The following is a 23,247-nucleotide window of genomic DNA, read 5'->3' on the forward strand; positions in this document are numbered from 1 at the left end:
AAACACAAATGTAAATGATAATTTATGTTTTATTAACAAAGAATTATCTTTTTTATGTACAAATATACAACATGATTAGAAAATAAAAGGAATATATTCCATGGGACAATTGCACTTTGAATGTCTTCCTTTAATCCTTCCTCTCTCTCTTCTTGTGTTACTTGTCTGCTCGCACGAAGGAGGTGAAGACGCTGTCCTCCTTGTCCAGCAGGGCCTGGGGCATGTCGTACTCCAGAATGATCCCCCGCTTCATCACAATCACCAGGTCAGCATTCAGGATGGTGTGGACGCGATGCTGCGTGGCAGAGGGCAAGACAAGCGATCACTACATTGAACTTCACAGCGACAGAGAGAAAGAGAAAGAGGCTCCACTGTAGCTAATTCAGGCTTACACATCCTAAATGAGTCTTTATAAACAAAAAAGGCATTGCTTTATCACACCAATGTCTTACTGTACATCTGTTCAGTCATTTGTAGTACAATATATGTGTAATCTGGCTGTTATTTTAAGGAAAGATGAAATAGGAGCTTTGGGTTTTCTTGATAAGTTCATGTGAAATATCTAAAGTAGGAAGTTATGACTTTTGAACATTCATGGCTGATCTTTTCAATTACTTAATAATGACCTTAAGAAAATAATTTGTCCTGGAGGTCTGGCATCTGCTGTGATTACCCCCCTTCCTATTTTTCTCTCTTGCCTTTTACCTTTTCAGCACAATCCGGCAAGGTGTGTGTGTGTGTGTGTGTGTGTGCGTGTGCGTGTGCGTGCGTGTGCGTGTGCATGCGTGGAGGTGGGGGGTACTCACTGCTATAATAACTACTGTTCGGTCAGCAAAAGCAGTCATCACCACTTTCTGCAGGATGCTCTCCTGTGAGGACAGAAGCAGAGGGAGAGGAGGTTGACTACCACAGACTTGCGTTCATGTTGACAAAAGTACACTTGAGAGACAAAGTAAAACATGTTCCTTCATGCTGGTAAAAACCCTGACCCTTGAAAAACGTTTGTCAAACTGTCACCTCTCTTTTTCCTCATCTTGGTGTGCCTGATGAAACACTCAACTGTGTTTCCTCAAGGGCAGTGCAGCTGCGTTACTGTAAGTAATGTCGCTCTTTGTGACTGATCTTTCAGGAGAGGATCTTAAGTAAGAAGCAGCCATTTGCCGACACTTGACTGCCCTCAGGCTTTCACTGTGCTGTGTATTTTCCCTCCTTTTCATTCTTTCTCTTTGTGCTTCATGCACTCTTCCTCCACTTCAGCTTTCTTTTTATCCTTTTTCTTTCTAAAAGCATTAGTTAAAAGGTACAACCCTGTGATCCAAACCTGTCTAGAACCTGATGTAACCCCCATAATGACAGATTAATGCTTTAAACCAGTGGTTCCCTGGGGGTTGCGAGAATGCTACTATAGACACAAAAATAGGAAAAAAACAACTTAAAAATAACTAGAGGGACTATAGTTGTGAATGGAATCACTTTGGGTAGACACTAAATATTTTGCACTGTTTAAACCAATCAGGTGGGATAATGCCAACCTCTATAAAACGCCAAAGAAGAATAAGGCCCTGATCTGACAGAAAGCGCTTTGCAGGTTTGATAACGCAAGCCGCACAGCGATGCCTTTTTTGGTTGAATTTAGAAAAGAGCAAAGCGCTGCGTTTTTTTTATATTGCTATGCAACCGCCGACCAACCGACAGCTGTCCTGTCAGTCTAATCAAAGATTATAGCGCCAGCAATCTGTAATATTTGGTTTGCTGAGTAGCCTAATAACTGTCATATTAACAGAAACTTGATCACAACTCGCAGGTATGTGTTTTTTCTTGTTAAAAACGGAAGGTGCCTGCTCTGGCATTGTTTGAGTGTGAGAGGTGTTCAAACATGCAGGAGACAGGGAAAAGGGAGATCCGTGTCTCAGAAAGCGCTCTCCAATCAAAATATTTTCTCAAAAAGGGGTCGGACTGCCAGAAAGGTTAAGAACACGTGCTTTAAACCAACACTTCACAGCAACTAAATCTTAATTGCTGATGTTTGCTGGATGCCATGAACAGCCTGGACTGAAGATTTTCTATCTGTCTGTAACGTTTAACTATTTAGTTTTATGCCTTTCCCCATTGTTCTTTGTTTCCAGGAACAACAGATGAAAATTACCCGGTGAACTTTGTTTCACCCCTCACATTGAGTGAACCTATTGTCTCCACCTCCTCTGTTTCAGTTTCTCTAATTTCCTTCACATCCCTTCACCTCACGTCTTTTCATCTTCATCTTACCCTTTTACTGCTAATGTCCACCTAACAACACGACCACCTCACGGCGCTCTCAAAACACACTGACCGTTGCCATGTCTATGGACGCAGTGGCTTCGTCCATGATGAGGATGCTGCTCTTCCTGACGAAGGCTCTGGCCAGACAGAACAGCTGTCTCTGGCCCTGACTGAAGTTTTCTCCTCCCTCCGTCACCAGGGCATCTAAAGGGCGGGGGAAAGAACATAAATACTCAAGTATGAAACATATTTGGTTCATGGCAGCAACAAAGGTTTATCTTGAGGTTCATCTCACAAATCAGATTCGACTGCAACTTCAAAAGGAATCCCCCCCCCCCCCTCCCAAAGATGACAAAAGTACACAACCATGTCATTCACGATGCTTTGAACATTGTAATTGTAAATTCTACATATAAAAATATAATCAAATCAAATATAATATTATGATATTAAATATATGAGTGGATATGATATTGTTAACAGCTGTTATTAGTGATTTGATTTCCAAATTTGTAATACTTACTCAAAGACTTAACATTAGTTTGAAAAGTGGGGGTGGGCACATTAAGGACGGGGGGGACGGGGTTCTGGGGGTCCTCCCCCAGCAAAAAACAAACAAACAAACAAAAAGATTTGCATACCGCTTTCCACATTTCTACATGATAATCATTCTGCCAGAAAAGTGGTAAATATACATCGTCTTACTCTCTGCATGTTTAACCCAGAACCCCACTGAACATCACATGCTGTGCTTTTCAGTTAGGAATATAACCTGTACTTTGAAGAATAGGACTAGCAGATCTATGACTCATTATTTATAGCACCATCAACAGATAATGCTCCATTTTGAAAATTCAATCACAACATATAACACATTTATAAAAATACAAAATATATTTTTTTTTCACACACGGTCAATACTTCAATAAGTGTGATAATATGTGTTATGTTTTGTTTGTGTTCAAGGCCAGAGTCTAGTACTCTTTAATTTATGAGGAGTATATTATGATTATACCTTCTCACTGTAACTCAAAATACATGCATTTGACCTGATGGTGGTGCTACATTAAAAGTCAGAATGATTACACAACACTTAATGACCATTTATCCAATAGTTTTTGAGATGTTTCAGTCTGTGACCGTTGGACCAATTGAGAAAGAGCCGGGCTAAAACATAAATTTCAGACATAGACATAGACGTCATGTACACACACACATACACAAAACAAAAAGAGATTTTCTCACCGAGGCCTCCTGGAAGGGATTTAACAACAGGCTTGAGCTGAGCAATGTCCAGAGCTTCCCAGAGCATCTCATCTGTAGCCTTCATCTCTGGGTCCAGGTTGAACCTACACACACGTATTAATACACTTGTGCATGGATTTTATTACCTGCAAAACTTATCCCCAACCAAAAACCCTCAATATACCCCTTCCCTTCATTCAACAATAATGTTGATCCCTTTCTATTTGAAGTAATTATATAACTTATGATTATATAATTATTATTATTATGTAATTTCAATAAATGGATCAAAGCCTACGAGGTACAGTTCAGACCGCCAACGTGAGCTGCATTGCTACACTTACGCTTGACATCCAACAACATTTCCTTTCAATTTGCCGGCCTCAGAAATAACCAGCTCTTTACCCTACAGTATACTTTCACATGATTTGGCTGACTGAAATATTCAAAACTACAGTCTGACAGCATCACACAACTTCCTTAAATTTCTCCTCAGCTGTTCTTCTCCAACAGGACAAAGCTTTTATGGTGACTGCTGCTGAAGTCTAAAAATAAACCTCTGCAGTGAGTGGAGTTTTCAGAGGAATGTCCTCTTATCTACAAACCCTCGGCTCTACTCGTGCTTCAGACAAGTGTCTTTGAAGTGTGTCACAGTTTGCCAAGTGGTCCTGTAACTGGAAATGTTCCAGTCCCTTCTACTAAAACTAGATAATCAGCATCCCCAAATCTAATTCTCTGTGGATTTAGTCGGGTTGGGTATCGTTTAAAATTTTACGATAACAATACCAAAACCAGTACCCTTAAAGTGATACCAATACCAATAGAGTATACTTCATTCGATACCTTGCATAAAATGCCACTTGTTGAGCCATAGTAGTTGATTGGTAGCCTATTATTGTTTTTGTTATTGTTATGGACAAGCAATGTGATCTATTTTTTTCTTGTTTCAAATAACTGTTACATAAATTATTGGGAAATTGTATCAGATCGCTCCTCATCCTAATTAGTTCATCCTCACTGGTTGTATTACATGGGGAAAGACTACAGCTTGCAAATTTTTTTATATTTGAATGAGAGAGGAGGAGTGAAATAGTTTAGTGACCAAATAAGTTGTGGGAAACAAATTTCAGGTAGGCTAATTTTTGATACGTGTGTTGTGTGTTGAAAGTAAACAACGTAAAATGATTTTGTTAACTTTCGATCAATAACCTGAAATGAAAGATCTCTGAGTAAGGAGTCTAAACAAGTCACTTAACTAAACTAAAGACAAAAACAGAATAAAAACTTCCATCAGTGACGAACTTGCCTGAGACCTCAGCCAAAGGTGAGCGGCTGTTAAAATCACGGATGGACTCTGCAGGCCTTTTTTTATACAGTCTATGGTGCTGGCACATTAGGAGAAAAAAAGGTGTGCTCTTCTTTCTTTGGGTGTGTTGTTTGCATGTTTGGCTGCAAGCAAAACCATACAAACAGTAATTTTTGCCACAATCTGGCTATAAAAAGTATCGAATGAAGTACTGATTTGACTGGAGACGTTTCTACTCTATACTGGGCTGTTTCGGTTGATACCATAAAAGGTATCGAGTACCGATACCCATCCCTAGTGACTAGTCGTCCTGTAAAATAGATTTCACCATACCGGATGGTGCCGCTGAACAGGAAGGGGTCCTGGAGGATGATGGACAAGCGAGACCTGAGGGTCTGCAGAGGAAGCTTGGCAATGTCGATGTTATCAATCACAATCCTCCCTGTGAAAGAGAAAAGACAACAATTAACAAAGTTTTTTCTTGCTAGTGGTGCATGTAAAAACCTTCTCATAGTATCTGAAATGCCTTTTGACTGAACTCCATTTCATGCTAAGTTCAGTTTAAGTGTTGATGTTTTACTGTACCCTCAAACATGTCCACCATGCGGAAGAAGGCCAAGGAGAAAGAGGATTTCCCGCTGCCTGTCCTGCCACAGATCCCCACCTGACAACAAACAAGTCTGAATAATCACTACCACAAACATTCAGTCATTCATTTACCATATTTTCTGGCATTCACGTTTCCAGTTTTAACACCCAGGCTTCCTCAGTTACCTTCTGCCCAGGGCTGATGTGTGCGTGGACATTTTTCAGCACAGGCTTCAGCGTGGTGTCGTATCGGACGCTCAGGTTCTGGATCTTGATCTCTCCTTGTCGGGGCCAGCCGTCAGGGACCTGAGACACACCTGAGACAGACACAGAAACATCCTTTTTTTACAAGATGCCAAAAACTAGAGGATAACCACTGTAGCTGTTTCTGCTGCCACTCAAGTCAATATGATCATTTATTATGTTTAAATTCATTATCAATGCATTTTAATGCTGAACAGCCACTGGCCTCTTTTCAAAAGCCCTTCTGGCAGAAAGGAAGCATGCATGTAAGATAGATTATAAGCGGATATGAAGGCATTAAGTCATAAAAAACAGTTGAAGGGGGATAAAGATACATTTCTCATGAGCGCTATGATACCCCACTTGAGTTGACAATGATGAATGTGGAGTAGATGTAGTCTGACTTGGGGAAGAAATCGCGAAACCTTCAACCTCAGACAAGAAAGCGGGTGTGATTTCGTTGTGCCACCCGCTGAATTAGGGAAAGAAGGTCTAATATAAGACTGTGACTGTGTTGCTGCACTCACTGAGCAGCCCCTCGTAATTCTCTGGTTCAGTTTTGAGCAGGCTATTAATCCTCTTGACCGAGCCGAGCTGTACTTCCATGTCTGCCAGGTTACGCACCATCCAGTTCATGTAGTTGGATACCTGATACATGGAGGGAGGAGGAGGAGGAGGAGGGGAAGTAGAGACAAGTTGGGTAAATGTCACTGGAAGCAAACTCTGGGCATGTTAGTCCTCTCACACCACAAAGAATTACTTTTACCATTTTCTGTTTATGGTGAATGTTAGTGATAATGAATTATAAAGAAGAATGTATCTGATTATATGAAATTACACAAAAGCTCTTTTTTATTTTTTTAGCTTTGTGACAATTTATTTTTACAGATAGTCCAATGGATTTTCAAAAGGATTATGTTGTCACGGGTTTGGGTTTGGTTAGGTGTGTTTTGTGCTTGTTTCTGTTCATTCCCTGCCATTGTGTTTGCTCTTCACTGTAGTATGTGTTACTTTGGTCATTTGTTTATTAGTCAGGTTTACTTATGAGTTCATTAGTGTTTTCTAGTCTTGTTTTACTGTCTCTATTTCTATTCTATATTTTTGTCAGCTACTTACTTTTGATGTCTGTGTTGTGTTTCATTTTGTGACATTGTTCCTTGAGTCTTTCAGTTAGCTTTACTTCCTGTTTTAGTTTGTAGTTAGTCTGCCCTAGTGTATCTTGTCTTGTTTTACTTCCTGCCTGTCCTTGATTGTCTTAGTGGTTTCACCTGTGTGTAATTAGGTTCTCACTCACTGTATTTTAGTGGTTGTCTGTCTTTCACTCATTGCCAGTTCATTTTAGATGTTCCTGTGAATCTTATCTCTAGTTTCTCATGCCCTTGTGGATTTACACTTTTGTTGGACCTCACCAACTCTCCAGTTTCCGTCTCAGTGTCTGCATTTGGGTCCTTCTTGTGAACTTCTGTTCATCAGCGTTCAGCCCGGAGACTGAACGTAACATGTAACATCAGGTCTACAATCATTTTTTCAACTATTATTTAATTAATTATTGTTTTTGGGAATATTTTAAAACCAACACATTTGGAGACACGTTTTCACTGGACAGAAATGTTATAGTGAGACAGAAACACATCTTACAGATGTCTTGTATGGTGGATGAAGAGGTGCAAGGAACGATCAGGAGCTTCAATATACAGTAGTTTATTTTAATAATTAACAGAGCAGATCTGTTTTCACTGGATTTTACATTATGGCATATTTAAGTTATATTTTCTTCTGCAAGAAAAGAAAGGGAGAGCTTTAAATCTTTAAAAATACCTCTGTCTCCAAGTATGTTTAAAAAAACAACAACAAACAAATGATTAAACAGTGTGTTGCATGTGCTGTCTCTAAAATATGACTTTCTGGATTTTTAAAAATTTTTTAAATATAGATTATATATTATACTTTTTAATATTCAAAAATCAAAATAAGTCAAATATGATTAAATATATGACAGAACTAAATAAATATAAAAAAACATCGATGTAGTATATGCATAATTTGCACCTAAAACCACCTATATTGTCTGTAAAGAATACAGGTAAACAGCGTATGGTTAAAACGCATAGTCTCACCATGAGTGCGTACGTCAGTCCCAGCCCCACCAGACCGGTGGACAGCTGGTAGTAGAGGCAGTTAGTGATGGAGGCTACAGCTGCCACGAGCACCACACAGGCTCCAACGTACTCCTGCAGAGAAAATGTCAACCTTACAGCAAGAAGATGATGCATCACTGAATAATTCAAAAAGGTGAATAAATTTAAAGTATATTATAGATCAATTTCTTGGAAACACACGCAAGAAAGAAGTACATGTTAACAAAAAAGCCCCGTGTGTCTTTCTTTCACATCCGTGCACATGAATCCATAAACATGGGAAGGTTTTCTGCTCTGCTGCTGCGAAACATGAGAAGCTAAATGAGCTGTGAGCAGCATGCGGTTGATACATAAAACAGCACATGAACATGAAATGTGATCTCAGTAAGAAAGAGCAGTTGTCTGGCAGCATTAACAACAAATGTGAACCAGCTGCTGTCTAAACAGGGCTGATCTGGATCTGAGAGGACAGTAGACGGATCATTACCATGCGGACCTCCAGCCAACGGTTGGCTGCTGTGAGGAAAAGAGAAGCGATGTTGTTGGCGTCAGTGAACTGAAGTAGCCTCTGTCTGAACCTGGGCTCGTACCTGCCAACAGAAAAAGACACGTCTCAGTTTTATTTGTGCCTCTATGTCCTGAGACTCTGGATGCCATTTTGTATTCTGACTTGGCTCAGTGTCAGCCTTAACCGATTATAAGGAAAACAAATATTCTGAATTGTTAAGATTAAGGACTTGTGTTTTGAATGATACATATAGTTATTATAACATGTAGTGAAATATTAATAATTACACAATTCAAGTGACACCAACTTCAATAATTTAGTATTACTGCAGCTTAATAGCATTTCACCATCTAACACTGCATCTAAAGCAGACAAGTGTGACCCAGGGCATTAAATATGTAGCTTCATAGGACAAAACCAGGAGGACAGGTAGATCTGTCGGTTCTGAGAAAAAATACTTTTAAAAGAGTTAATTGAAATGATCATTCAAAAAAATAATACTTTATAAAAAGTCTACATTGTAGTGAAAATACAAGATATTTGAAAATAAGGTAGGTGTTTCTGCCTATATGGACAACACATTAACCTCCAGACATGTTGGAAGACAGAAAAAGTATGCAAATATTTATTGTTTCAAAAGTTTAATAGCTGGACACTATGTCTCCTGCTTCACTGAAAGTCTGTTCACAGTGTGTGTGCACTGGAGGTTTCAAGTTTCCACATCACACGTGTAAATTTACATACTGGGCCACGATTGGCTTCAAAACTAGATTGTATGTACACACATTACACACCTAAAAACATTTAAGGCGAACACAGAGAAACCCTCCCCCTTTCAGTAAAGCAGGACTTAGAGAGTTTATATTCCACTTAAACAACGTTGTGCAATAAACCTCTACTAACACAGCTCAGGTAGTTCGACTTGTTAGTAATAATTACCTGAGGGCCCTTATAGTGGTAAGTCCTTCCACTGTCTCAGAGAAGTGGGAGAGTAAAGGGAGCTGGGTGCTGTCCTCCAACTGCTGCAGGTCCCTGACCAGAAGACAGATGACACAGTAGAAAGGGAAATATCAACTGAAAGGAAGTTCAAGCGATAACAAAGGTCGTACGGTTGGAGTACACCATAATATGAAAACACATGAGATTAGGGTCTAACTTGGATGGAAGATGTAAAATTAGACTGTAAAATTGGATTGATTGATTGATTCAGAGAACAGTTCAATCAAATGAAAAATCATTTCACTGTGTACACGTGTATCCATGCACAGCTACAGCCACTATACTGTGGGACAATGCATATATAGCATGTTTTCATTATTTACGCTAAAAACAAGCAGCAGAGCTCTGATGAAAACAGGGATAAAAGGACACATCTCCCATCCTGTCAGGGCTTTGTTGACATGTTTTGATATTTTAGAGCAAAAAAGTCAAACTAAAATACAGTATGTGGAATAAAAAACCCCAACAACAACCAGTTTCAGCCTTTAAAAACCCATCCTGTGTTAACTGTGTGTAATTGTAGAATGTGCACAATGTGAAGGATGAAAACACGCAGTCTGTGTATCTGTCTGACTCACCTGGAGGCCACCCGGAAGTATTTCTGGATGAAGTAGCAGGCAACGGCCAGCGGCAGGAGGGCGATGAGGAAGACGGGGGTCACGTAGGAGATGACCCCCAGGGCGGACACACACAGCAGGGTGGAACGGGAGAGGCACTCCAGGGTGTTGGGGATGTGCTGGTCGATTGTGTTTGTGTCTGTGGAAAACCTGTTGAGCAGGGTGCCGAGGGGAGTCGTCTCAAACAGCCTGGAGGGACGAAAAAAGGCCATCGATCTGTTTCCTCTGAAAATGAACTGTGATGACAATTCTAATCAAATGTAAATACTCTTATAAAATATTTTTGTCAATAAGACTACTTATATCTGTTTATTGAGCTGTGTATGTGAGTGTATATACAGTACATGCAGGTGTGTCATGTGCAAGTGAGCATCTCTGTAAGTGATGTCTCCTAGGTTTTGTGTAAGGGACAGCAGATGGTGCTCTGAGTAATGGGGCGAAGAAAAGGTGCTTTTAACTGTGTTCCCTCTTTGAAATGATTTGTTTAAGCATGCGCACAGAATCACCAAACACATCTTTCTGTCACGCTTCATGAGGTAGAGCTGCAGCACACACACGCACGCTAAGCGTCGTACCTCATGGGGGCCAGTATGATCTTGTTGAGCATGTTGTGGTGGAGCTTCTTGGCCACTTTGAGGCCGGTCCACTCCACAGCCACGGAGGTGACCAGACACAGGACGATGCCCAGGCAGCACAGCACGCTGAACACCGACAGATACCACGAGTGACTGAAGCCGCAATCCTACAGATGCAGAGAGAGAGAGAGAGAGAGGGTCACTAAAGACATGACTGAAACTCTGTGTGCGTGTGTTTGCGAGGGTGAGGGTGCTCTTGCCACTCAGTTTGCATGCACTGTAATTACAAGCACCATTAAACTCTGAGGAAAAATTATCTGCCTGGTGTGACAAAAGCCAGAGAAGCTTTGTAAGCTGATCTGCCAACATTTAAACATAGAAGAAGCTCTGAAGCGTCACCACTTTCTCCTCAATTTAGCTCCTTCTTTTTGTGCTTTGATTGATTCTTTCGCAAGCTTTACTACCTACTTTTATTATTTATAAGTATTCACAGCAGATAAAAATGGCTTATTTATTTTATTTAACCATCCAATTTGGAATAAATGGGTCAAAATTCAACCCTAACTGTATTTAGACCACTGATGTCAAGTTTGAACCATTTGTGTCAGCATGACTCATGTTCATGTGATGCGCTGGAACAAATCCTTGACAGAGACCACAAACCCCCAGCAGAGCCTGAGCTAAACAACGTTTAATTAACACAAACTTCTCCTGACACCTCATCTAATGCTAAAGCTGGAGGCCGCTGGGGAGGTGGAAAGACTTAAATTGCAGGTGGCAGGTGATGCAGGATTGGGGAGCGGTGTGTGCATTGGAGCAAGCAGAATATAAAAGTGGCAGCCAGTTTATATGAACCTGCATGAATGGGAGAAGAGAGTGGACATGAAGCATGTGATGGTAAAAAGAACACGTGACTATAAATCACTTCTGTGCCTGTGTCTTAAAGTGAATGTCTGAATCAATTACTCAGTGTTCTCATATTAAGGTTCTCATTTCAAATATGTGACATTAAAACATGTCAAAATAATTTTATACATATAGCCCAAAATCACAAGCCTCAGAGGGCCTCATCCTCACCCTTCCATGTAATTCACAGTTTCAGAAAATAATTTTTGACAATAACTATGATGTCAAGAATCAATGTTCTGAAACTATTTTAAAATGAAAAAAAAAATAAAACTGTTGCAATTCTCACTAAAATTGGTATTTCTGACCAATTCCTGAAATTTGTCTTGTCAAATGGGCACAACCTGTGATGAAAGTTTAAAGAAAGAAAATTACATCACATTTATTCATTTAGCTGACGGTTTTATCCAAAGCAACTTACAATTGCTATATATGTCAGAGGTCGCACACCTCTGGAGTAATTAGGGGTTAAGTGTCAGGGACACAATGGTGGATGGGTCACAGTGGGGGATTGAACCTGGGTCTCTCACACCAAAGGCATAGTCTTATCCATCACCATCACCATCATCTCACCAGCACCATCACCACCATTCCAGTCTTTAAAATGCAGGATTGAAACACAAAATGATTGACAGGTCTTTAAATACATAAACTATATTTGATACAGACAGTTAATCAGTAGCGTATTTACGTCAGTAATGCCGGACTAAAATTTGTGTTTGGTTGAGAAACCCACAATTATTGCTTTCCAATAACAGCTCAAAGGTTATGTACGGTGGTCAAAAACTAGAGATTAGGCCTTCATACCAAGTCAAATCAATATTATTACAAAGAAAAAGGGCACTTAGTTGCTCATAATGCAGATTAATTCCCACTAGAAACATGAAGAATCTTGCGTAATCCTTTTATTGTTCCTTTATTTCCAGACAGACAAAGACAGAATCTCTTCAGATTATCAGTCATCTGTAAGTGCCTTCACAGTGAAGTGAATGCTTAATTTTAAAACTGCTCTCTGCGCTGTCAGACAGTGGCCTGGCAGTTAAATGAAGTGTCAGTAGTTTGATAGTAGAACAAAACTCCAGAGTGTCTCCACATGGATTAGTCCACAGCACAGTGTAGATTAGATAAACCTGGCAGATGCGCCCTGAAGCTCAGGCGGACACGATGTCCTCGGCATTCAAGCGACAATCAATCTGCACTTAACGGTTTGTTCAGCGTGTATTTGTTTTTGTGTGTGTGTGTGTGTGTGTGTGTGTGTGTGTGTGTGTGTGTGTGTGTGTGTGTGTGTGTGTGTGTGTGTGTGTGTGTGTGTGTGTGTGTGTTAGAGAAAGACACTGTTTGTATGTTGTGTAACACAAGGACACTTTAACCTGCTGCACCCAAACCCCAACTTTAGCCTCCACATGACTGTGTACAACGTGTCCTGGCATTTCTGTTCACAAGACAGACATAGACAGACATACACACACACACACACACACACACACACACACACACACACACACACACACACACACACACGTAACTATTAATAATATAACTGCTTCACTGGACCAGGAACATGATAACCTGCCAACAGCAGGTGTGGCCCCCTACGTGTGAACAACGCAGCTCAACCTTCACCAGTCTTTATATTGTGTTTCTGAGCATGTGTGCATGCGTGTAACTCTCTGCATTCACTGAATGTGTGTTTTTTTCTGTGTTAGTGACTACATTGGGAATAAGGGCGCTGAAAAGACAAGCATAAAAATTAATTAAGTTTATGCAGGTGACAAATTGTATTTTGCTTACACACATACACACACATTATGTATTGTTTCTAAATCAGGATAAGTGTTTCCATTAGGTCATTCTCAATTGTGATGTTTATAATTCATGGATTAAAAGCCTCAGATATCTTTTATTTGTGGATGATTTTTTGCAGCCATTTTGACCAGTCTTTACACAAAACCTTCTCTGAACCAGCCAAACGTGAAGCCTCATACACGCTCTTTTGTACAGTAAACATTCCTTTAAAAACTACTTATTCATTTTGACACAGAGACTCTCAATGTATTCTTGTTTCTCTAACGTGCAGATGAGTCCGAGCTGCAGTCACTTCAGGGTGTATTAGCGAATGCTCCATCTAGAGCTGGCAGGGTTTGTGTTTCAGGTCACCTCCGCTTGACTGAGCTTTAGTGAGAAAACTGTTATATAATTTCACTCTTATGAGTAACTGTTTTCTACTTTTCCATACATGGGTTTGTTTGAAATAAGGGCCGCAACCCCTATTTTCAGTATCAATTTATTTGCAGATTATTTTTGCAATTTATTGATTAACTGCATGGTCAGAAAAAAAATGTCAGAAAATGTTTTTAAATGCCTGTGACAATTAAGCCCAATGTGATGTCAGCAAATTGCTTGTTTTGTTGTGACCCAGAAAATGAAGCAATGTTTACATGCAACTCCTCATCGCAGTTCTCAGAAGTCTATAAATCACATGTCGACCTCTTAACATCTCAGATCGAAAAGCAAAGATTGGAGATATGAATTCAAATTTGTGTAGCAAAACTTTTTTTCTTCTTAATAATAAATCTGATCAGATACATAAAGGTATTGGCCTTTATGTATCTGATCAGATTTATTATCTGACCCATTGCAGGGGTCTTGACCCTCTGATTGGGAACCAGTGATATAAGACAGACAATACCTGCCAATTCTTTTTCTGTTGATGGACTAACAGACTGTTCCACAAAGGGTTTTTTCAGCACTATTTAAAATACATATTCTGATCAGCTATTACATTATACCATCTGCCTAATATTGTGTAGGTCGTCCTTTTGCCACAAAAACAGCCCTGACCCGTCGAGGCATTGACCCCACTAAACCTCTGAAGGTGTGCTGTGATATCTGGCTCCATGGATCGAACATGCTTGTCCAGCACATCCCATAGATTCTCAATTGGATTGAGATCTGGGGAATTTGGAGGCCAAGTCAACACCTTGAACTCAGGTTCCTCAAACCATTCCTGAACCATTTTTGCTTTGTGGCATTATCCTGCTGAAACAGGCCACTCAGGGAATACCGTTTCCATGAAAGGGTGTACATGGTCTGCAACAATGTTTAAGTAGGTAGTACGTGTCAAAGTAACATCCACATGAATGGCAGGACCCAAGGTTTCCCAGCAGAACATTGCCCAAAGCTTCACACGTTCTCCGCCGGCTTGCCTTCTTCCCATAGTGCATCGGGGTGCCATGTGTTCCCCAGGTAAGCAATGCACCCGGCCATCCACGTGATGTAAAAGAAAAATTGACTCATCACTCCAGGCCACGCAAATCAACTTTGAAGAGAAAATGTCCCACCCACTGACAGGTGCCATGGTAACAAGATAATCAATGTTTTTCACTTCACCTGTCAGTGGTCATAATGCTATGGCTGATCGGTGTACATAATCAGTCCAGCATCTGTTTGTCATTTATGCCCCCAGCAGGTCATGACAATCAAGCACAAAAGACTTTATTGAGCTGCCGATGAACACAGAAACTAAGAGCGTCCTGGCCAGAAGACAAAAAATCATCTCAATCAATTCGTAACCCTTTCAGTCTCTCACCTGGACGATGGTACAGTTTCGAGCTGTGGCTTCGATCTTGGCCATGATGACGTGTGACGTCCAGTGTGCTAGCCAGTAGTCGATGGCGACCATGAGGGAGTGTTTGAGGAGCTGTGACAGGAAGAGCAGGGTGAGCAGGAGGAGCCCGGCGGATGACAGGTAGGTGCCACAGGAGCGCCAGGGGATGGTGGCGCGCTGACGCATTGCCTGCGACAGGTTGTCATCATCATCACTCTCCACGGATTCCTCTGGGATCAAGACATAGATGAGTTCAACTGTTAGTCTTGGTTTAGTTTTTGTAGGAAATCACTGTGCCTGTTCCTTTAAATTAGACTCCCGTTTAAACTGTGATCTCCTCAGCTGTGACTCACAGCTCATATACTCTCTGACATTTGTAACGTTCCTCCTCCTACCCTCCTCCCCACAGTAGCCATTTGACAATCTTCATTTGTCTCAGATTGTTTCTGTCTCCCTGAAGAACCACTTCTTACACAGGACAGGAGAGAAGAGACAGAATAACAGAGGAAGAGGACCAAAGAGGAGGAGACACCAGAGAGAAAGTATGCTACATGCTACAGTCTCTCTATTCATGAATGGCGTGTTTTTCAGGGGGAACAGAGCAGCCATGACACATTGACTGGGGGTGAGGAGTTACTGTTAAACACCTCTCACCTCCTCCCCACCCCTGATGTAAATATATCATATCACATCATGCGGCAAGCTTTGGAGCAAGAGTTTGCATGTGGAAGTCTAGGAGGCTCAGACAAGCTGGCGGAGGGAAAGCAGGAGAGTAGAAAAAGAAAAGAAAGGGAGAGAATGACTGGCGGGGTTAAACAGACTAATGCTACCACCATCTACAGTACTATCATGCTGGCATTAAGGAGGTTTTGGGAAGCAGGAGCAACCAATGTTTGGGGAAGAAAAAGAGAGAACAAGACAAGACTAAATGGATGAAGAGATTCTAAGATGGTGGGAGAAGCTGACACAGCTTTGCTTGCAGCGCCACGATGCCACAGACTTGTTTTCCATGCTTTCTTGCCAGACCTGCTGCATCGAACATGGGGGCAGCACCTGATGCTGGAGCCATCGCACAAGTCCACGCAGGGGTGCCACCATGGGAGACAACACAGAACACAGATAAAGAGTACAGCCGCTGCACTTTAACACCTTTGACTACAGCCACACATTCACCGGCAGAGAGACAAACACATACACAGATAAAGGCTCAGATTCAGTGTTTAGCCTCAGCAGGAGGCAGTTAGAGAGATGGTGGTGTCATATGTGGTTACTGAGGAAAAGTCTAAAAAGAAGCCAAGACATGAGACGCCACATCCAGAGAGAACCTGAAGGTCTGGAGCGTGAAACACTCACATCATGTTTGCTTTACATAGACAGGGTGGAATAAACAAAGAACAAGGGACAAGAATGAAACACAAGGAATTTGTAGACATTCAAGTCATTGCAAACATTGTAGCATGTGTAAACACATGTTACTTTAATGTAACATTTGCTGCTCCACAGCAAATACACACAGCAGGAGAGGGGAAATGATACTCCTCACCTTTCTTATTATCAGTATACACACACCGACATAATCCGGCTGACATCAGTGAAGCACTGACTGCATGTAATCAAACTCTTATTTCCTGTTGGCATCGCCATGACCTTTGACCCCTCACCTTCCTCGTCATCTTCAGTCCTGGCGGCATCTCTGGAGTACATGGCCCTCCGCAGGTTTTTCCTCTCCAGATCGGTCATACTCTCTGCCACCGTCTCCTGGAGGAGACAGAAAGACAAACATCTGACTCTCACCAGAAAACTAAAGACTACAATCTGTTGAGACTTTAAGCACTGGATTGTTTGCACCTCTCCTCAACCTAATAACTTAAATTGAAACTTAAACGAACAAAAAGCCGAGATCATGAAAGGATTCATCAGCATTTTGACTCTCCAGTCATTAATTACCTTCTTAAAATCCTGGTCCTCTCTGTGCATCAGGGTTTTCCACTGCTCAAAGAGTTCAGGCTCAGAGTTCTGGATGTCCTTCAGAGTCCCTTCAGTGTGGATGGTGCCATCTTTCATTGCAATGATCTAATAAATCACACACACACATAATCTGTATATGCTCTGGCATCTTTCTCAGATAAACTGTCTGCATCCCAAATGAAACAATAATATAAAAGCATAATAAGTGGCCAGTCAAATCAATTACTGTGACTTTTAAAGAGTAAAAGGGTGTGTAGGTCTACAGTTAGAGAAGATAACAGCTACTCTGTTTCACGCAACCGCATACATGTTCCTCTATCCCTGTGGGGACATCATGATGCATTGATGCATGATGCAAACAGAATCCTAAAACCAAGTCTTAACCTCAAAAAGCAGTCTCTGCCTGTGGGGAACTCAGTTTTTGTCCCTATGGTGACACGAGTCCCCATCGGTTAGTGTGCATCCAGATTAAAGTCCCCACCGGGCTATTAAAAAACATGAACACACACACGTGCTGGTCTTACCCAGTCTGCGTGTGGTAGGTACTGGAGTTTGTGTGTGACCAACACCACTGTCCTCTTCTCTTCTCTCAGAAGCTTCAGGATGCCGTCCTGCATCAGATGGTCACTCAGGTGGATGTCTAACGCTGAGAATGGGTCATCCTAAAAAAAGACATAGATGATACATACATAAACAGACATTTTTAAATACTTTAATAATATTAAATATTCATGATGAAATAATAAACAATCAGAATTAAAGTTTGGAAATAAACATCCTCAGTTGTTATTTATTATGAGTTCAGTACTCAGAAGCTTCGTTAGGACTGTGTGGGTGTGGTTTGATTAGATCTGACTGACAGTGGTCTGGCAACATCATCAAACAACCCACAGCTGTTGATTCAAATTGATATACTCTGATTGCCGCACAGAAATACATGACATGAGCCCCACCCACTTGAAACCGGCGAAATCTTTCAATGGAAATAAGCAAAACTGTTTCTACTTTGGACCCGATTGCTCATAGTAAGAAGCTGCTTGAGAAAGTATGCTTTCAGGGCTTTTAAGTAATCAATGTATAAGTGTTAACAACTATGTGCAACTAACCAAAGATACAGAGCCACTGAACCAGCTTAACAAAACACACACAGACACAAAACAGGAATGACAGCACGCAACACAAATACATGCTAATTTATATCGACAAAAATATTTTGATAGGACTATGAAGAAAAGGCAATCAATCCACTGCATTAATGACCAGTTGCCATATACTGATAAGGTCAATTTCTTCAAAGGCAGCACCTCCTTATACCAATCCTCCAGTGAAGGATTGTCTTATGTCGAGCAATAGTCCAGTCAGCTTTGCATTTCTTTACTGACCACATCTGCTGCTATATTACTTTGAAGCTGTAATCAATCATAACCAATCAAAATAACCACTTCATTTTTCATTTCTCTCCAAGACTTCTGTGTTCTTGTGCGTTTCCCAAAAAAATGTGTTACAAATTCAGCTGCAACGATACGTCGATTAATTATTTTTCAAGCATAAATACCAGCAAGTCTCTCGATTCAACTTTTTTAATCTAAGGATGTGCTGTTTTTCTTTTTTTAACATGACAGTAAAGTTAATCTTAAGGCTTTAGACTGTCAGTCACACAACACAAGCATATTGACTCACTATTTTTCAACACTAGAGGATTAATCAATCAATTGAGAAAATAATCAGTAGATTAATTGATGATGTTGCAGCCCCAGTTACAAATGTGGAATACAAATTGATTATTAATAACTGAGCTGCAGTAAAATTCATCAGGACCTCACATTTTCAAACAGTCAGTTGAAAGCTGCATTTGGCTTCTCAGCCCTGCAGCTGGGGAGCATGTTGCTATTTTTGTCACGTAGGAAGGCATCATAAATAGAATCCCATCTGAGTCTTCTGGTAAGCTTTCAGAAACACTGTTTCACTGTGAATACTGATATACTGTCTGCTAACAAGGTGCAATCCAACAGTTGAAACCATTCTTTTGATCTTCTTTTCGAAGGTGTGTGTGTGTGTGTGTGTGTGTGTGTGCAGACTCACCAGAAAGACCAGGTTGGTCTGTTGGTACAAGGCTCTGGCTACGCTGATACGCTGTTTCTGTCCACCTGACAGGATGACACCCTGCATCAGGGGGCAGGAAGAAAACTTTACTACAAGGTTTTACTACAAAGAGAGGTAAACAACATCAATAAATGAGTGTGGCACCCGCCCCCAGAGTAAGACAGGAGATCACAGTTTGTTTCCTGCATTACTGGTGCGTGAAGACATTCAACATGACAGTGCTCTGGCTGAACAAGGTCAGTCCAGCTCCCTACACACAAATCATCCAATCCTCGCTGCACAGTAATGATGGCAAATGATTCTGCAATACAGTAAGCCACAGTGGGCGCTACAGCCAGATCTGGAAAATAAAAAAGACCACAGAGAAAATCATCCATTTTTACTGTGATACTGACCCGCTCCCCTATCTCTGTCTGGTCCCCCTGTGGAAGGATGTCAATGTCAGGCTGAAGAGAGCAGGCCTCGATGACAGCTTTGTATCTGGCAGACACAAACAGAGACAGAATACAAATGAGGGCAGAGAGCACCAAACTATGGGCCTGCTCATTACAAACAGGGCTAACACTCTAGATAGCAAATTAATTTGAATGATACACATCTTACATACTGTATAACTTGCTGTTATGTATGCATAACACAACCCATAAAAGTCTCTGAGCACTGAAAATGAAGATGGGAAAAGCATTTCACCAGCCTCTGTGGTTTAACTTGAAAGTTGTTGCCCTGAGTGCTCAATCAGTCTCGCTTCAACAACAGAGGGACACAGAAAAAGATTCAGAGAGCACAGAGACAGAGGCACACTGGGATTTCTAGTAATTTCCATATGGTACATTTGGAGCCACCCACATGTTCTTCAAATTGCAGTAGAAACAACGCCACACTCACTTGTACATAACAGGTTGACAGTAATTGCTGGAGCCTTGAAAATACTGTGACTTAAAAATATGGGTTCACAGTCCAGAAAGGGCAGATTAGCCTGTAAATTAGTAAAATTAAAATTAGTTTGATTTCCAAACATTGTCCAGATCATGGTGAGTTAGGATCTGGATTCATTGTAAGAATATCAATGAATGGGATTAACCCTGGGTGGTTTGATATTCTAAGTCCGAATCTATCACAATGGTTCGTGATTACTCAATTATCTGAATGCCATTTTAAAGGAGTATGTACAGAGGCCGTTAGTTTTGATGTGATTATGAGTGTCAGTGAAAGCACTGAAGCAAGAAAATTACTATATACACCTGACCCGCCTTATTCAACAGTCCGGCAGATTTATGAATCCGCAGTGTCACATGGCGGAACCAGTCAAATCTCTTGCGGCACAGCACCTGAGTAAATACTCTGCTAGATGCATAGCGTGGCTTTGAGGCCACAGCGCCCCCAACGCGGACCATGATAGGCTATTTATGTTAAAATGCAGGAGCAGAGGAAGGATCAATATGTTAACAATATTAGGTAGGCCACATTTTATACAGCATTGCTCATTAATTATTTACCACACTGGGATTTCCTTAATGAATGATAAAGTGCTGGAATTCTCTTATAGCCCATTACATTCATTTTAAATAGGCTACAGGCCTATTTATTCAGCTGTAACCTGACGGAACAAAATGCCAGTGGCAATAGGCTAATTGAAGATGACAATATTAATCCAATAGATTAGACATAGTTTAGTCTATAGCCTTCTCATGGACCTGTGATTGTAAAGTCACAGTCCGACTCAGTAGGTTAGTCTATTAATGATTTGTTAGCTGTGGAAAATGTGTCTAGGTTCAAACTGACTGTAAAGCTTTAGACATTTATTTTACATTAATAAAATCTTGCTCATTTCGTATTTTATGAAGAGCTGTATGCAGCTAGTAATGAAAAACTCACTTTTAAACTACATTTATTTGTTTCAGCTGCACCACAGTCATCCTCACTCAGAAATGTTCACATCGTATCCAGTTGATAACTACGAATGTTCCAATCAGTGTGACTACAATATGAAAGATTACTGTTCATTGATCAGTTTTGTACAGATTAAACAGTGATTAGGCCTACTGCAGTAATGTAGATCACGGTAAGTGTTTTTGTGTAACTGTTGCCAGCCTGACAGCTGCCATAATGTCCACAGAGTCACTGTGTTATAAAGAAGGACAGTGTAGCTTATAGACTTTATTCTGTGCTGAGGATAAATCCACAATGTCCAAAGATAATTCTCTGTCCAGGCATCAATGACAGATTGATCATAAAAGCGGTCATGTTCAAGATCATGTAGAGGCTTGATGGGAAAGACAAAGGAGACAGCGAGGACAGGCAGTGCAGGGTGGGTTAACTTCTCATATCTGTGGAACATCTCCACAGCAACAAACCACAAGGGTCCATCAGATGTATTCTATGAAAACAGTCCATTAGGGCCTGAGAGAGCCCGGCCACAAGGATAAATGCATGCAGCAGACCTTTCAGAAAGAAGACTTGTGAGGATGAAAATAATGTGTGCAATTGTGTGTTTGTGTGTTTTGGTTGTGCCCACGCAGGCAAAAAACAGCATTGTTGTGCCAGGAGTGAAACTGTAGACACTCTGCAAAGGGACAAAGAAGAAGAACTCCTTCAGCCAAGAGAAATCCTGACTTGTGGTGTCTCAGTGTCAAAACAGTTTATTTGGGAAGTTTATTTGGGAAGTTTATTTTAATGGATTCAAACTGTTGACTCAATCAGGCATTAACACATCCAATTGACCACAGCGGCCTCAGTGAGCAGGAAGGTTATTGGCTGTATGTTGGCTTAACAGCTTGGGCTGACCACACATTGATTACTCTGTTAATTATCTGAATGCCATTTTAAAGGAGAATGTCCTGAGGCCGTTAGTTTTATTGTGATTGTGGGTGTCAGTGAAAGCACTGAAGCAAGAAAATGAGGTTCAATAATTAACGTAGACGGCTTACACACTGTGATTACTAATGCAAGTGTGCAGTTTACTATATACACCTGACCCGTCTTATTCAACAGTCCTGCAGATTTATGAATCCGCAGTGTCACATGGCGGAACCAGTCAAATCTCTTGCTGCACAGTACCTTAGCAAATACTCAATGTTGCTAAATGCATAGCGACAGTTCACAGTACTGTCTTATTAGCAAAACACTATCTGCAGTTTACTATATACACCTGGTTCAAACAAATGCAGTCTTATTCAACAGTCCTGCAAAAAAAATCAGGAGTTGATTAAAATTTTTTGGTAGTTTGTGGTGCTGCTTTTGGTAGTTCCTGATATTTAATTTACCACAGTGATACTGTACCAATTACAGGAGACTGAAAAGAGACTTACCCCCATGGACCTCCTTTAAACCAATTTCACCTGCTGTATGTCATTCCCTCATCAGAGAAGAAAAGCCTCTGGGTTTACAGCGCCACCCGTCCCTGTTTGAGTTGGCCTGTGTTGTTTCTAATCCTTCTCCTCTAATACTTTGTCTTTACTTAAGTCACATCTGTTTCCACTACTTGAAGTGTGCAGCAAACTATCAATCAAAGTTCAAACCATCAGTTTTGTTTTCATCTGTGCGTGCAGATGTGAGGTCTTACCTTGATTTGATCATGGGCATCTCAAAGGTGATGTTCTCCACCAGTGACGCATTCAACAGCCAGGGCTTCTGGGAAGCGTAGGCCACAGCGCCTCTCTTCCTATCAAGAGGTTTTAAAACCCATGCAGGAGTGTAAAAACAAACAATAATCTGCTGTTTATGTTTACTTCTTAATGAGTGTTTTATTTCACACACAGGTTAATCTGTTTAAACTCTTGACAACAGGGACTCCTCAGCCTCGGAAGCTGAGTTATAAAAATAACTCCAGCCCATAAAGACACTGGTCCAGGGATCATTAAAGGCTATATTTGAGGGTCGGGGGCAAATATGTGAGCAGAGGGAATATCTTGTTCTCTATTATCTTCAGGGGGTTTCTAGATAACGATGAGAGTTGTTGTTTTGCTCTGCTGATAATGGTGATGCGTCTCTATGGTGACCTCCTGGTGTGTACAGCATGCTGTTGTCTGAGCTCACCTGACGTCTCCGTCACCTGCTGCATCTCTGTCTGTGGGACTGCAGAGAAAATATCAAACACACACAAACATTAGATAAGCAATACTGTTCCCTCTGAGATTATCAGACTATGACCTGACAATGACTAACTCCATCGTATTCCTGTAATGA

General features: G+C 40.9%; 1 protein-coding gene across 1 annotated transcript in view; it reads right to left on the minus strand.

The window, feature by feature from the left end:
* Positions 1 to 11: 11 nt before the first annotated feature.
* The window catches only part of abcc8 (ATP-binding cassette, sub-family C (CFTR/MRP), member 8), a 67,472-nt gene continuing 44,236 nt past the window's right edge, over positions 12 to 23,247 (minus strand). The window contains exons 18-38 of the mRNA XM_038706603.1: positions 23,098 to 23,136; positions 22,625 to 22,723; positions 19,458 to 19,542; positions 19,042 to 19,122; positions 17,484 to 17,621; positions 16,939 to 17,064; positions 16,653 to 16,749; positions 14,974 to 15,221; positions 10,479 to 10,645; positions 9,865 to 10,092; positions 9,227 to 9,319; positions 8,267 to 8,369; positions 7,759 to 7,872; positions 6,169 to 6,289; positions 5,585 to 5,715; positions 5,396 to 5,474; positions 5,144 to 5,252; positions 3,505 to 3,608; positions 2,330 to 2,463; positions 807 to 869; positions 12 to 295 (exon numbers count right to left, since the gene is read on the minus strand). Coding sequence (XP_038562531.1) covers positions 158 to 295; positions 807 to 869; positions 2,330 to 2,463; positions 3,505 to 3,608; positions 5,144 to 5,252; positions 5,396 to 5,474; positions 5,585 to 5,715; positions 6,169 to 6,289; positions 7,759 to 7,872; positions 8,267 to 8,369; positions 9,227 to 9,319; positions 9,865 to 10,092; positions 10,479 to 10,645; positions 14,974 to 15,221; positions 16,653 to 16,749; positions 16,939 to 17,064; positions 17,484 to 17,621; positions 19,042 to 19,122; positions 19,458 to 19,542; positions 22,625 to 22,723; positions 23,098 to 23,136 — 2,497 coding nt within the window. The 3' untranslated portion in view covers positions 12 to 157. The remainder of the gene's footprint in view (positions 296 to 806; positions 870 to 2,329; positions 2,464 to 3,504; positions 3,609 to 5,143; positions 5,253 to 5,395; positions 5,475 to 5,584; positions 5,716 to 6,168; positions 6,290 to 7,758; positions 7,873 to 8,266; positions 8,370 to 9,226; positions 9,320 to 9,864; positions 10,093 to 10,478; positions 10,646 to 14,973; positions 15,222 to 16,652; positions 16,750 to 16,938; positions 17,065 to 17,483; positions 17,622 to 19,041; positions 19,123 to 19,457; positions 19,543 to 22,624; positions 22,724 to 23,097; positions 23,137 to 23,247) is intronic.

The sequence above is a fragment of the Micropterus salmoides genome, unplaced genomic scaffold (genome assembly GCF_014851395.1).
Source record: "Micropterus salmoides isolate LMB-PRFRI ecotype aquatic unplaced genomic scaffold, ASM1485139v1 Ms_hic_scaffold_8, whole genome shotgun sequence".
NCBI lineage: Eukaryota > Metazoa > Chordata > Actinopteri > Centrarchiformes > Centrarchidae > Micropterus > Micropterus salmoides.